Source organism: Lagopus muta, chromosome 14 (genome assembly GCF_023343835.1).
Source record: "Lagopus muta isolate bLagMut1 chromosome 14, bLagMut1 primary, whole genome shotgun sequence".
Classification (NCBI taxonomy): Eukaryota; Metazoa; Chordata; class Aves; order Galliformes; family Phasianidae; genus Lagopus; species Lagopus muta.
The window spans coordinates 12,045,262-12,060,400 of record NC_064446.1 but is presented as its reverse complement, the minus strand read 5'-3'; the positions used below and the strand labels follow the sequence as shown (position 1 = coordinate 12,060,400).

General features: G+C 41.7%; 1 protein-coding gene across 4 annotated transcripts in view; it reads left to right on the top strand.

Annotated features, from left to right (window-relative positions):
• Nucleotides 1-15,139, top strand: part of GRIA1 (glutamate ionotropic receptor AMPA type subunit 1) — a 165,107-nt gene that overhangs the window by 115,210 nt on the left and 34,758 nt on the right. For all 4 annotated transcript variants that reach the window (XR_007379793.1, XM_048960465.1, XM_048960463.1 and 1 more), the window contains exons 6-10: nt 6,608-6,769; nt 7,603-7,770; nt 11,215-11,319; nt 13,377-13,487; nt 14,438-14,644. Coding sequence is in view for 3 of the 4 variants with exons in the window: in XM_048960465.1 (XP_048816422.1) it covers nt 6,608-6,769; nt 7,603-7,770; nt 11,215-11,319; nt 13,377-13,487; nt 14,438-14,644 (753 nt within the window). In the remaining variant the exon portion in view is untranslated. The remainder of the gene's footprint in view (nt 1-6,607; nt 6,770-7,602; nt 7,771-11,214; nt 11,320-13,376; nt 13,488-14,437; nt 14,645-15,139) is intronic.

Below are 15,139 nucleotides of genomic sequence, written 5' to 3'. Positions count from 1 at the left end.
TTTTTTCAGTGAAATTGCTGTTGCCGAGGTGAGACAATAATATTTCTGTGTTCACAAACAAAATGAAACCATTCTGCACCTTAGGCCATGGGCGAACATCCTTCTCCGTGTGTGCTCAAAGACGCAGCCATCCTGCTCAGCTCTGCCCATCCCATGAAGGTCTGCCTCTGACATTGCTGCTAAGGGAGCATTCATGTGAACATTCCTGCCTTTCCTTGGGGCAAATCTGCTTCTATCCACCGTTTTTGCAAACTCATGAAAACCAGAGTTACTCAGCCAGTACCCAGGAGATACCATCAGCATTCACCAGCTGGTTATTTGTCAGGTGTATCAGCACAGGCTGGTTGCATTCATCTCTCTCTCTTTTTACCTCTTTGTATTTCTTCTTTTTACAAGTCAAAGGGGTTTGGCAACTTAAAGATGTGTTTGTTTTCATGGGTCGTATTTTCCTAAGCTTTGTTCTCAGCTTTTGAAATCACTGTCTAACAAGCACAAAGAGAAAAAAATACAGTCAATACTGTCAGAGCAGCAAGCTTAGAAACTTCTTGGGTTTCTTTCTTTTGATGTTACAGACTCTTTCACCGTAACCTTGCCTTCATGTCTCTGTTTATCCTGTGCCAGCGAGGTGGGCTGACTACAGGCTGTAGTGGGAGAACATTGGCTCCCATGTGCAGAGGAAAATTTTTGTCTTAAAATAAATGACCTTTGTGTGACCTGTCTTTAAAAGAGAAGAATTAAGGACAGCTGCCACACAGTGTTTGAGCCTTTCTTTTTCCTGGCACATTAGTCCAGGTTCTTCTTTTAGCAAATGCTCTTCTTTGAAGTTGGATAGATAAGCGCATGAGATTGCTGATGCAAGGGGTAGCAAAGAAGAGTAAAGATACGAACAGAGGTGATTAGTAGAGGTAAGCACTTTTTCCTATGCCATTTTATATTTATTATATGTGAGTGCTGAGTCCAGCCATGAGCTGTGTTTCACTTTGCAAATAGCACCGATGGATTTGAAGGGCACCAACACAGCAGCTTTGACAGCAGAGAGCCCTGTGTGGGAGCTAGGCAAAGCCTGCTTGTTAGCTTTGTGTCCCCTCTGATTTCACTGTGCCTCTGCATGTCAATTTTTTTACCTCCAAAAAAGTTGGTTGAAGGTGCAGCTGAGGTCAGCAGTGCTCAGGTTTGCATCAGTAACCGATCTGAAAGTGTTTCGTGGGAGTTGGAAGGATGCATACAGCACCAGCATTTTGTGCTGGTCGGATCTCAGGATGCCTGGGCTTGCGAAACTGCTATTCTAATGTTGGAAAGAGATGTCCTAAGTTATTTTTAAGTCTCTAAAATTATACCAGTTAGACTGTGATGCAGGTAGACTCACCAAAAAACTTGGTTTTCCAGTTTCACTTCCAATCAGATTTTTCTGTTCCTATCCGACATTACTAAACAGAAGAAACTCCAGTAACATCATCTCATCTAAGTTATTGATAGTGGAAGACACAGGAGCCCTGAATTAATTTTTGTTTGAATTAGACTGTCTAATGTAACAGAAAATTGTCTAGTTTTTTGATATAAAAATTGGCCACAAAGGACAATAAGAGCTGCAGCCTTTGGAAGGATTTTTGCAGCAGCTAATGAAGGCTCAAAAGCACAGGTGACTTACGGCAGCTTAAAAAAATCACTGAGCATCAAGTGAGTAATAAACGGATATACTACAGCTGTTGGAAATAAGGATGTGTTTGCTTAAATCAAGGAAGAGAAAAGTTGTTAAACTAAGAGGTTTGCTGTCATCTAATCCATTACCCAGCTCAGCTTGCAAGAGGTGACATGTAAATCCACAACAGCTTCCTCTTGGTGACTTCATCGATGCTTATTTCTGGTCTGAACTTGCCTAGCTTCGCCTTCCTCCATCAGATTTATGCTTCTGTTTGTTGGACTAGATATTCCATTACTGAAGTTTTGGTCCTTGTAAACTGTGATCAGGTCAACCCTTAATCATATCTTTGACTGAAGCCCTGGAATCTGTCACTACATGGCACGTTTCCCAAGCCTTTAAATCAGTTGCTGCTCTGAAAGTTCTCTAAAGAGCAAATGTTTGCAAAAAGTGGCTGGACTGAGCTTTTCAGCAAGATCTGCACATTCACTTGTACCCACAAAGTGGGTACCAGGCTTCAGGACTGAAACCCTGTCTAGCACTGCCCCATCCTCCCATCGTTATTTTCCCTTTCTTCTTTGCCTCCATGCTATAGGGAGGATTCTCATGTTTTACTGCTACAATGAAATTTGACATATTCATAATTTTGCAGAAGAGAAGTCCTCTCTGTTGAAGGCATGCTGGAATGAAACTGAAGCAGCTGGGCTCTTTTCTGATGTACCCTCCTTATTAATACAAATTGATGGGAGTGAGGAATGATACTTTATTGGACAAGTCAAACTTGAAGATAATTTGGTAGATTAGAGATGCTCCATCTGAAAATGCTTGACTTCCTGCTCCCTGTAGAATGACACCAGCATACCTTGGAATGACAGGAGCCACTTTGCATTCACTTGGCTGATCCACAGTCATTCAGAAGCAGTTGTTTTCTTTTTGCAAGTGTTCCTTATAAAGTCCGGTAGCAAGAGGCAGTCTGGTGTTGTAGACCATGCAGGGATTGCATCTAAAGAGAACTGGGCCAGTTTTTCATTGCTGTCTCACATTTCCAGGTGAGTTTGGATGAATTGTTTGAACAGTTTTTGCTTAAGAAGGGATAATTCAGTGTAGGATTCAAGTGTGAAAGGTTAAAAAAAAAAAAAAAAAAGAGAGAGAGAGAGCAGAAGAGAAGAGAAAAAGCAAAGAAAAAAAAAGAGAAAAGAGAAGGAGAAAGATGATGTGCAGAGAACTGGATATGCTGACAGGCCTGAGGAGGGCAGTCATGCAGGTGGGAGCCTTTCCTCCACTGTCTGGCAGCAATCTGTGCTGCCCACTCACTGCCCTGGCTCCTGGTGATGCTCAGGGTATAAATAAGGAGCTGGATAATTTCTGAGGACTTTCTTTTTAAGGCAGATCCTTCCTGGACCAGTTAATCAAGATGGATTCATGAGACACATTTCAAGTCATCAGTCTTCCTGCATTATGCATTTCCTTTGATGACTGAGCTCACACACAGTGGAGAGGAATATAAATGTGTGACTTGCCGACATCTCTCCCAGGAAGCAAAGCAGTGAATGGGACAGTAAAACAACCTTTGGCTGAAAAATGGTCTCAGTTTAAGCACAGCATAAAGAACAGACGAAGCAAGGAAAACAACACGAGGAAAGAACGCTTTCCAGCACTGCTCTGTTTTCTATTTGAAGACTTGAAGGTCTTTACCAGCTGCCTATGTTATTTACTAACAGCAGGGCTCTTCCATGCAATTGCTTTGTGAGGTTCATTAATGCAGAGAGAACAGTTCATAGCATGGGCTAAAGAGCAACTTCCCTGCATTGAACTGAGCCTGGCTGCTGCGTGAGCTGCGCTGCAGATGCTGTGAATCAGAGCAGGCGTGGAGGAAGGTGCTGTCAGTGCGGACGGGTCCAGATTCTTGTGGCTTATTGTCAGACTCCTGATTTGATAGCGTGCAGAGAAAGCTGGGCATTTTCCCAGCACACACAAGGCAGAAGGCCACACTCTCTGATTTACAGAGATGACTTTGCAAAGTGAATTTAAATAGAAGGGACAGCTAAGGCTGCTGGAGGGCAAGGGTGAGCTTGCTGCTGCTGCATCCCTTCCAGTGTAGTTTCAATGGTCCCAAAGAGAACTGTGCTTGCAGGAGTGTTGTCTCCCTCGAGTGCCCATGGGGAGCCTGGAGAGCTCTGTGTTTCCCTGGGTGCTGCTCTGCCTGCTTGCCCCAGCTGTGGGCACAGCACATTGGCTGGGCATGAACTGCTGCATTCCTCTGCCTGTGGTTCCTTTTCCTCTCCAGAGCACCAGCGGTGCTGAGTAAGAGGGAGAGGCCACATACCTGCTTGTTCCACGGATACTTGTCCCAAGTGGTCCAGGTTTAAAGATCCCAAAGGAAATCACATTTCAGTGGATTCCAGGTTGTGAGGTAATTTCTCTGTCCAGCCCGATGCTCCATACATGGCTGCAAAGAGAGCTTTTGACAGTATTTTTTGGATATGTTTTGGCTGAGAATGTCCCATAGAAAACCTCATTCCAGTTTTCTTCACTTCTTGCTGTATTTGATTTGATGGTGAAGGGAAGCATTTCCGTGCTGATTCTTTTCCAAATGGGTCGATACCAACCACACTGCTGCAAGCACGTCTGCTGCCCCACAGCAGTGGGCTGCAATCTCTCCTTAGTCACTTACTGATGTTAGATAGACTTTCTGAGTAAAGGAAGCATGATTCACTTTATATCTTCTTTCCCTTAGAACTTCCTGGCAGTGAGGCGTTGCATAATTAATATTTGTACTGCCCTGGCCAGGGCTGGATGCAATACGAGCACACGCACAGTGTTCAGGCACAGGGATGGCAGAGTGGGGCTGCTGCAGCCTTCAGGTTCCCCAGAATCCTCTCCCTGATGTTCTCACATGGAACTGAACCATACTTAATTAATATTAGTGATGTTATGTTGTATTTACTGCTTAGGTAGTGTCATCGTGCTCTGCAGTTAGGCAATGGGTGATGACTTATCACACTGGGTTAGATGATTATATCCTACAGCTGCTCTTTCTCCCGTGCACTGAGGGTTAGCCTGGACAATCTTGTTTTTTATTTTCAATTTTCCAAGTGTGGTCAGTTGAAGACTATATAAAAAGTCCCTTTTTTTTGCAATATGTTGGTGTAGGTAGTACAAGATATCAGGTGATTGATGACTTCTTTGCTTGCAAATATTGTGATTCATCTGCTCTAATCATTCTTACAAGCACGGACTGATCTTCCAGAAAGACAGATAAGCGTATTTAATTCCTGATGCTGCGTTGCCAATAGAAACATTTCCAAGTGACAGCCTGTATAAAATTCAATATATTCTTGTTTATATGTTAGCCAGCAAGAACTGTCTTCTTCTAGGAACTGCTTTCTAAAATATCTGACCTCTGGTATTTCCCAGTTCATTTGCACTCATGTCACTCAGAACTGCTCTGAGCAGACTTCAGTGGTGCAGTAATTAAAATTCCTTTGTAATTAGTACAAGGTCCTGTACTGACCTTGTATTGGGGCACGTGGAGGAGGGATAACAGGTGAAAACAGTTTTTTTCAGCAGTTAATAACATTCAAAACGCAAAGGCATATCCAAGGTTAATGATATTCCCTACAGCCCCAACTTCCTTTAACAACTGGAAAATCTTTAGAGGTCTCCATGCTCTCAGTTTTAGAATGGCTGGGCTTGAGGAAAATGGTGAAAGGCAGTGTTTCCAACCACTGCTGTCGTTGTCTTTGGTGTCACAGTCCTTTCTGAACTTTCTGCTTGTTGAAGGGGTTAAGGACACCAGACATCCTACATTCTGTCGTGAACTCGGACCTTCCTTCATGCCTTTGTGGGCCTTCCAAGGAGGAGCTGGTGGCACACACTTCAAGATGCTGTGTGGTAGTTTCTTTTGACAGATCTTTTTCCCCTGAGTGCCTCCCGGGAGCAAAATGTCAGTGCAATTTGGTCCTGGCCATGAATAACCAGTTGGCAACCTGTGAGGTCCCTCTTACTGAACCTTAGGAGCTCCGTGTGTCAAAAACCACTTGGCCTGAAATGCATTAAAATGTCAGAGACAATTACCGTGCTGCATTTCCTATTCATTAATCACAGCTCTGGCTTTCTGAAACCCCTACGCTGGCAATTACATACAAGATTGATGTGGGTTAAACCAGCATTCTGAGAAATACATACTCACGAAGTATCACTGTTTCTTTTCTTTTCTTTTTTTTTTTTAACCTAAATCACTGCACTTTGAAACTAAACAAATCATCTAGTTAGAGCATCTGTACATCTCCATCCAATTCTCAGCCTGTAAGTGGATGCTAAATTGCTTACAAAAAGCCGGAAGAAAAGCTGTGAAAGTCTTTAAAGACATTTTTGAGTCACTTACGACTCTCTTGGTCTGACACTGATGTAAGAGGGCAATTTAGTCTTTTCCTTGCAAGCTGTTTTTTCTCACAACAGGTTTCCATCTGACGGCCTGATTCTGATCTTGGAAATTAATGAGCTAATTAGCACCCCAGCCTGTGCAGAGTGAGCACCATTTTGGGAACCTGACCAGTGTCTCGTGGGAGGGATGGCCCTGGCTTTTTTAACTCCCAGTGACATCATATGTTTGAGAGCAAATGGATACAGAAGCTCTGCTCAAGCACCTGCTTTGGGAACACAGCAAATATTTTTGTATATCAGTACTGCTAAAGAGAGGATACCAAATTTGGGATGCCAAACAGCGTCCTCTTCTCCCCACTGCTTGCAGTGTATCTCCAGTGCCTATGTCGAAGTCCCTCTGTTGCCTAAGAGACAATTTCATCCTGTGTTCAGAGAGCGGAGCCTCTCAGCATCAGGCCTTACTTTGCAAAGGGAAGAGATTTCTCCTATGCTGACTATCAAATCCATAGGTAAACAAGTTTCCTGTTAACCACACAAAGATGGTTCATCTGATGAATGTCTCCTGTTTCTGTCCTGTACCAGGGATTCATGGACATCGATCTGACGAAATTCAGGGAGAGTGGAGCCAACGTCACTGGCTTCCAGTTGGTGAATTACACAGATACTGTTCCCGCCAGGATCATGCAGCAGTGGAGGAATAACGATGCCAGGGAGCTTCCTCGTGTGGACTGGAAGAGGCCAAAGGTAGGTGATATAGAAAACCATTTAATTTAGGGTCCTTCTGGTCCACTTCAAGTCACTCCCACGCAGTGATAATAAAGCTGTTCCGGACGTTGTTTCTGAACATTTCAAATCAGTGGGTACAATAGAGGACAAATACTTTTTAATTTATTCCAAACTCAGAGCAGAAGATTCTGAAAGTGTCAAGGGCAGAGGGGAGAGGCGGTTTTATTTTTCTATCTGCCATTTGAACACAAATACACTTTTGGCAAACACTCAGCACTAGAAATGTCAACCTTGGAAGTATTAGTTTTAAAAAAGGTTCATACAGATAAATCCATAGGTAATCACAGGAGAAGGAATTAAAGCAGCGGTTGCTGTTCACACCAGAGTTTTACCTCTTTTCTACGCAAGTTTCAGCTTGAATAAACTCATCCTTTGCAGATTTTTTGCACATTGCAACAGAGTTTTCTGGACTCCATCTGTGAAGGAAAAAGTGACTCGTTACTTGGTTTAGCATATCTTTCAGTCTCACATTCACACTGTATAATGCATTCCTTGAAAGTTCAGGTCAATGATTCTAATTAAACAGAAAGATTTGGGTAACAAGGAAGCAGCTTTGAAGGCTGAGTGCAATCTGAAGGCAGCAGAAGGTGAATCAAGATCTTCTGCCTCACTCTTTTCCTCTGGAAGAGAAAGCACCAACTTCCACAGGTAACCAAGGCATCAGTGATCACACAAAGGATCCTCCAAAGCTGGAAGGGTGACAACAAAACAAAAAATCTGAAAAGTGAACACAACAGTGTAGTACACCAGAGGTCAACTCAGGCTAATGGGCAAATGTCTTCTCTCTCTAGTACACTTCAGCCCTTACGTACGATGGGGTCCGGGTGATGGCTGAGGCATTTCAGAACCTGCGGAGGCAGCGGATCGACATCTCCCGACGTGGCAATGCTGGGGACTGCCTCGCCAACCCGGCCGTGCCCTGGGGACAAGGAATTGACATCCAGAGAGCATTGCAGCAGGTTCAAAACCTAACTGATGCGCGTGCTGTGGGGGTGGCCATACATAGCCTGTGGGCAGGGGAAGAGGGGCAGCTAGCAGCAGAAATGCCCAAATAATTTGCTTGGGTTAAGGAACTGATTCTTCCAGGTAAGAGCCAGGTCTTGAGCCCAGTGAATTTCTTTTCCTGTTGACATCCAGCATGATCTTTTGGAGTTCTTAGATGCAAAAGCCAAAATGTTATCCTATAAAGTCATGGGTCCTTATTTTTATCTTTCCAAGAGACAGACCAGCTTAGATCACATTTTCTGAAGCTCCTTCAATGCTCTGTGAACTCAGCTTTTGTTCCAGATTTCTAATGACATTTGAAACTAAATGGATTTTGCCATATGCATTGGTTGACATCAGAATGTTCCTTAAGACTACACTAGAGCTTGGTTCATACTTTGAGGATTGGGAGAAGCCTTAATAACAGCTATTGAGAAAGTTTATTCCTTAATAAACTTTCTGAATAATAAACTTTCTTCTAAACTCTCCTGAAAATCCTGTTTCTTCATCCTGCATAGAATTTTAGATTTTTAAACAAACATACAAACAAAAACTTACGTTAGCTTACAGCAAGGGAAAATAATAATACACTCTTCTCAAAGACTTGGGTAGGTAGAACATTACCATACTTACTTAAATTTAAGAACTGACATTCATTTCTAACATTTTTTCTTCTTTCAGACACATTCTTTACTTTCTTACTCATAGTTTGTGCTACATTTGTTTCAAAAATAGATGAATTCTTTGCTTGGAAATACTGCTAGTTCAGTGTTATCCAAATATAGCTTATCCCAGCCTCTTTCCTTAAGGCAAGAAGAACAAAATAATTCTGGCTAATTTTCAACTCACGTAAATTTTTTACACGTATTTTGATTTGGTGGTAAACAAAAATTCCTCTAAAACCAAATCTTGCATTAAGATTGATTTTAATCCTTGTATTTTACATGTTCCCAAGCCTGTCATTGACTTTCTGTATGACCTTGGGCAAATCACTGTCATAGCTTCTCCAAGCTCCTGTAATAAAATCTGCCTTTTTGATGCATTAGGGAGATCAGTTACCTAATAAACATTAAATACTTGGAAGATATATGATGAGCAAGGGGCTCTCCAGTGTTTTTCATTATTGAATTTACGAGAGTAGGATATCAAAATTAGTCTTGGTAATTCTATGTGCATGCTTGATAATCACCTCTGATTTTTTCTCATCTCTTCATTAAATTGATTTCAAAACTCTTTTCAACTGCAGTGATTTGGGTCAAAGAACACGTAGAGCTATTTGCCAAAATTGTTCCTTAGCCTTTAAAAAAAATTATAATTTTCAATAAGTTTGGCCAGTTCAGTTGTGATGGTCAAAATTAAAGGTTCTGAAACATGCAGTGAAGGAAGGAATTCTCAAAGGAAATTTTAACTACAAATTTAATAGTCCTCCAGCATTTAGTATTTTAGCAATGACTCCATTTCAGAAAGAGAAAAATGGAAATGGAAAGAACTTAAGATTAGATTGAAGGCTTGAGTTATCCTTTCTGTGAAGACTCACAATTACAGCAATTGTTACAGATATTCACAGCGTTCTCTCTCCTCACCTCCCATTTTCTAATGCCTGAAACATTAAGAGCTGTTAAAAAAAAGTTTCTCCACTTATTTCGACTGAAATGTCTTGAATAAGCTCCTGAATTGCCTCATTTCTTTTTAGCGTAGGAAGCAGTCAAGGATAGCAGGACCAAAAAAGAAAAACAATTTGAAACATTCTGCAGTTTTTTAAAAACAGAAATCTGACACGTTTTCACAAAATGCATGCTTTTATTAAAGAGAAGTCAGGGGTATTTCTTCCCATGAAATTCTCACGACGCATTGCTTTAAACCAGCACATTGAGCTCTCAATACTTCAGGAAGATCATTGTAATTTTTCACAGGTATTTTTTGTTAATGTTGTTTAGTAACCAAGCTTATAACCAGGTACCTGTCCTACCAGCCAACAGACTGGATGGCCACAAAAGCATCCTTCTCTTCCTGCAGAGAACCACATGCCTGCATCTCACACACAAGTGTGTTTAAGTTGTCCATGTCTCCGGTTGACTTACTTGCACTGAGCATTGCTGAAATCATTCCTCACTGTATTTTATTATGATCCAGAGGGCGGGGTGCTTTCTCTCATGAAAAAGAGAATAAATTCTTGGATCGGTGACAAAGCCGTAAAGACAGAATGCTTTTGGTCGATGAAACGACAAAAAAGGACTACTGAGAGGGGTCTCAAGATGGTAAATGACAGAACAGCTGTGCTGGGAGAGGCTCCTTTAGCTATGTCAGTGCTACGTGGCTATCATAGGATTAAGATATTTTTCCTACAGATAGAAAGAATAGCCTTTAGTACACCTGGCTTTTAATGCATGTGGAACTACAAAGCATGAGCACCTGTGACTGAGCTTCAGAGTCAGTCACAAAAGGTAAAAGGGGCCATGGAACAAAGGAAGCATGGAATGTTTAAGATAATGGTACATTTCCAACCAGGGTGTCTTTTATGGGCATGTTGTTTTCTGTGAGGAGGGAAAAGCACTTTTCTCCAAATTTCACCAAATATAACCTCTTGACTTGAAGCAGCTTCAGAAAACAATGGCAGATGTTCGTTTTCATGACAAACCTTTGTGATAATACCTGGAAAATAAACACAGTTTAAGCAGATTAGCAGCTAATGTCATCCATAGTGATATATCCTCGTTTCTTCACAAAGAGTTTTCATTCTAAGATTCTCAGGGCACTTTAAAAAGCAATTCAATGCTTATTCTCATTTTGCATGCGGGAAGCCTTCCATTGCAGAGAGTACAGATTTGTCCAAAACAAGAAGAAAGGCTGAGAACAAATCTTTTTTCCCCAGTCCAGGGATGTGAGTACTCCTTTTCCCAGGTTCCTGGACTTTTGCAACAAGTCACATTGAGAGGAAAAACTAAGGAAATAGAATGTGGTTCATGGCAGTGTTATCAGCAGAGACTTATGATTCAAAATTTCCTATGTAAATGTCATTTACAGTATGGAATAGTCAGGTTTAAGCAGGCTGGTGCAGCAGGTAATTAAATTAAAGCAGGTAAATTAACTGATAGACTCCTCTCTTTCAAAAGGCAACAGCTGGGAGCAGTGTCCACAGCTTTGTATTTCCTGCAAATGCAGTTCCTGATTTGGCCTGACAAGTTCTTTACCAAGTCTTGATCCCTACTTAGATTTAGACAACACAAACAGAGCCTGAGGCATTCAGAGCTGTCTTAGCTGCCTGTTGCATCCCAAGAGATGATGGGCTCCCACAAGTAATCTGGCTCTGATGCACCACTGAGCTTGGTGATGGACCACTGAGTTTCAAGAGACGTGATTTGTTAAGAGCTTGGGTTGCTGATCTTTGTGCTCTTCTCACTGATATTTATGTCTTTAAGGTCCGTTTTGAAGGATTGTCAGGCAACGTTCAGTTTAATGAGAAGGGGCGGAGGACCAACTACACCCTCCATGTGATTGAGATGAAACACGATGGGATCAGAAAGGTAATGGAGAAAGCGTCTAAAGCTCCTGCATCTGGCATCAACTCTCTGTTCTCATGGTGTAGTTAGGTCTCTGCATGAGCAAAGCCAAGCACTACAGAGAACTCACGGTGTATTACTAAAAAAATGCAACATATGGAAGGGGTTATCAAGAGTAAGAAGGGCAACTTAGCTGTGGAGCGGGGATTTCCAGGAAAGGAAAGCTTGGCCCACTCAGTCTTGCTATTGGCAGGACACTTTGGCTCAGGCTCAGCTACACAACTGTCGGTTTTTGCACTCCGGGTTTTCATTTCTAAGAAATGAGCCAAAACAGAGTTAGGAGGAACCTGTCTGCCCTAAGCAGTGCCAGGGAACCCTTTATTTTGATTTAATTCTGCTCAAGAATTAACAAGATTTTTACCCGCTGCGTCCTGATAGTTATGGAGGTATTGCTACTGTCCTGAGGTCTTTGTACCTTTCTGTATCCCAGGCACTCCGTAAAACCTGAATTTTCGGGTGCATTGAGCCCTTGAAACACCGATCCATTTGTCAGCCTGACTCCATACGCTTATGTCCCGCTTTAGATATTGCCTATTTGAAGAAAAGAGTTATTCTGTGGATAAAGGAAATCTGCTAAATAATTCGGAATGGAGCGTTCACTGCAACCCCTCTGCATCCCCTCACCCCCTGAAGTGTAAAATACTTGTTTGAAACCAAGGAAACTGCAAATAGTGATAGTCCCACATGTACAGCTTCCATCCTCCATACTCACTTATACCTGCAGCAGCCAATGTCAGGCCAAAGCCCACTACATCCAAGCAGGAATCAGCTGCATCATCCAAAAAAAAGATAAAAATCCAATTCCTCACTGAAAAATAAAAGAATTATCAATATAAAGACATTCAAAGTGATCTTCCTCCTCTATCTGGCATTCACGAGAGGATAAATGTAATACTATGTCCAGTTTGGGGCTCTGAACTTCAGGAAAGATGATGGCAGTCCAGAGGGAATCCAGAGGAGAAGCAGCAGAATGGCTAAATGTCTTGATTTTGCTGTGTATTTACTGACAGAAACATTTGTTTAGAAGGCACGTAACTGACAGGATGCATGCTTTATCTTAGATCCACCAGGATAAAAGTGCAAAAAAACCCATACATCTCCATTTATGTTGCCCCAGGGCAGAGTTTTGGAAGCTTTTTCCTCACTCTCTTCTCCTTTTCTCTGTGCAATGAAGACGGATGAGACGCCTGTGTGGAGTTTTTTTCTTCCTCTATTGTTACAGCTTGTAATCTGCCATCAGCAACTCCTGCTCATGCCCTGTGTTAATATCCTTTCCCATTTACTGTTATAATAAATTGCTTTCACTTGACCAAAGCTCAGGCAATACCATATGTACATGAGGTGATGGAATTCCCCTTATCAAATCAAGCCCTGGAAGAAGAAAACCTCAACAATGATCTTCTTGTTGATACTCGTTGGCATGCTGCTTTACGTGCAAGTAGTGACAGATCAGCCCAAACCCTAATTAATAGGCACATTTTAGCATACAAATTCTTCTGTTTGCTTTTATTCATAACTTCAAATCTTTTGGCACTGACCAGGATTGTTTTTGTTTCTTTTCTCACTTGATTTTTTTCTTCTGTTGTCTTAAGATATCCTAAGAGTCAGTTCTATGTTTACAGAGGCTTCCAGCTGGAGAACAGCATTTTATCACCCTGTCACATCTGGACAAGCAGCAGGCATGTTAGAAAAGTATACAGAAGTCACACAGGGAAAATGTGACCTCTTGCAGTAGGGATTGGACAGAAATTGCGATAATCTACTGCTGTGTGCTATTTGGTTTTGTGTGTTTATAAGAGAGAATGTAGTAAATCATACACATTATTCTCAGGCTGGAGGCATGGTGGGTCAGGAGAAATCCTGATTCCCCCCTCAAAAGACATCAAGAAGTAGGACGGGAGATACTGGGCTGAGTACAAACTTGCAGAGAGATCTGACCCTTTTTGAATGACCCTGTTAACATATCTTGATTAATATTACAAGGAGATATCAATAAGTTGTCCTGGATTTGTATTTGACAGATTGGTTATTGGAACGAAGATGAAAAGTTAGTTCCAGTAGCCATAGATACTCAAACCGGCAACGAGTCCACGAGCCTCCAGAACAGGACGTACATAGTCACAACGATCCTAGTAAGTGCTGGGACTTCCAGCCCAGCTCTCATTCTCCCTCATCTCCCTGATGTGCTGACTGCCTCTTCCCCTTTGCACACTTTGTTTTGTACTGTATCATCTTTATAATAGCGATAACAATAATAACAATAATAATAACAGCACTTACTGTTTCCTGTCGGGTCCATAAAGGTATCTGAAAATTGCTGTGGCTAATTAAGTAGGTATTAAAGAGCTCTCATGCTTAAGTATAGAAAATACAAAAGATTATGACAAGATAGTAGAGGCATCAGCATAGGTAAATTAGGAACATTATACCTGTGCTTTGTGTTTAGCCCACAGAATGTGGGCTGTAATTTTCGGAAGGATAAGCTGTATTGTGCAGAGAGACTGAATCATAGCTTTAAAAACAAATCCCCACTATAATCATGAAGGAACAATAAGTATCCCATAATGTATGGTATCATGTAGTGTGTCATTGTATACCATCACCCTGCAGAAACATGAAATTTTACTAACTTGCTTGCTGAATGCTTGCTGTAAACCTACAAAGAGGACACAATACCCAAACTGAATTAAACATCTTTAGGGCTCTCTCATGCCCAGCAGATTTGTCTCTGTCTGTGCCCACACAGGCAGACGTTCCTTTAAAAATTCATAGCTGAAATGTACTAAATAACCCTTACCAAGCCACAATTAAAGATTTGTCACCCAAATCCTTCCAGGCATCTCCATTGCCCTGAAGTCTATAAATGCAGAAGCTGCACACGTTTTTTGCATAAATGAATAGAAAACACCAGAATAAAAGATTACCCTTTATACTTCCTAAATTAACCCCACTGTTTGTTGACAGTTCCCTTTGGTACATACATACAAAGTTAGGGCTTTTCAAGCAGATCGTAAGCAAAGATGTTGAGTCTCTAAAGCACTGGGAAGGTGGAGTGGCTCAATACTGGTCTCCTCTGTGCCAGGAAGACCCATATGTGATGCTCAAGAAGAATGCCAACCAGTTTGAAGGCAATGAAAGGTATGAAGGCTACTGTGTGGAGCTTGCTGCTGAGATTGCAAAGCATGTTGGCTACCACTACAGGCTGGAGATTGTCAGAGATGGCAAGTATGGAGCCCGGGACCCCGACACCAAAACATGGAACGGCATGGTGGGAGAACTTGTTTATGGGGTGAGTTTCCCCCTTTTTCGTTGTCTTGAGAACAGTATCAGGCCCTGTAGTAAAAAGGATCCCCACCTTCCATCAGCCTGTGCTGTTTTGAGGATTGCAGCTGAGATAGTATAATCAGCCCAGAGGAAACATTTTAATTCAGGATGGTACAGCACATTTTGTGCCCATAGAAATGTCAAAGTGTTTTCTTTTCCGTAGCTACAGGAATATTTTTTCTTTCAATTTTTGGAAGAACAAGTATTGAAAGGTTAAACTTTCTCATGAGTAGAATCTCCAAATTTTATTATAGTTTACATTTACTTGATAATGGCAGGATGGAAGAAAGGTAAGATTTCAAAAACTTGGTATAGATTTGTAGAATCATAGAATTGTTTGAGTTGGAAGGGATCTTTAAAGATCATCCGGTCCAGTTCCCCTGCAAAAAGCAGGGACACCCACAGCTCCATCAGGGTGCTTGGATTCCTATCCAGCCTGACCTTGAATGTCTGGTGAACC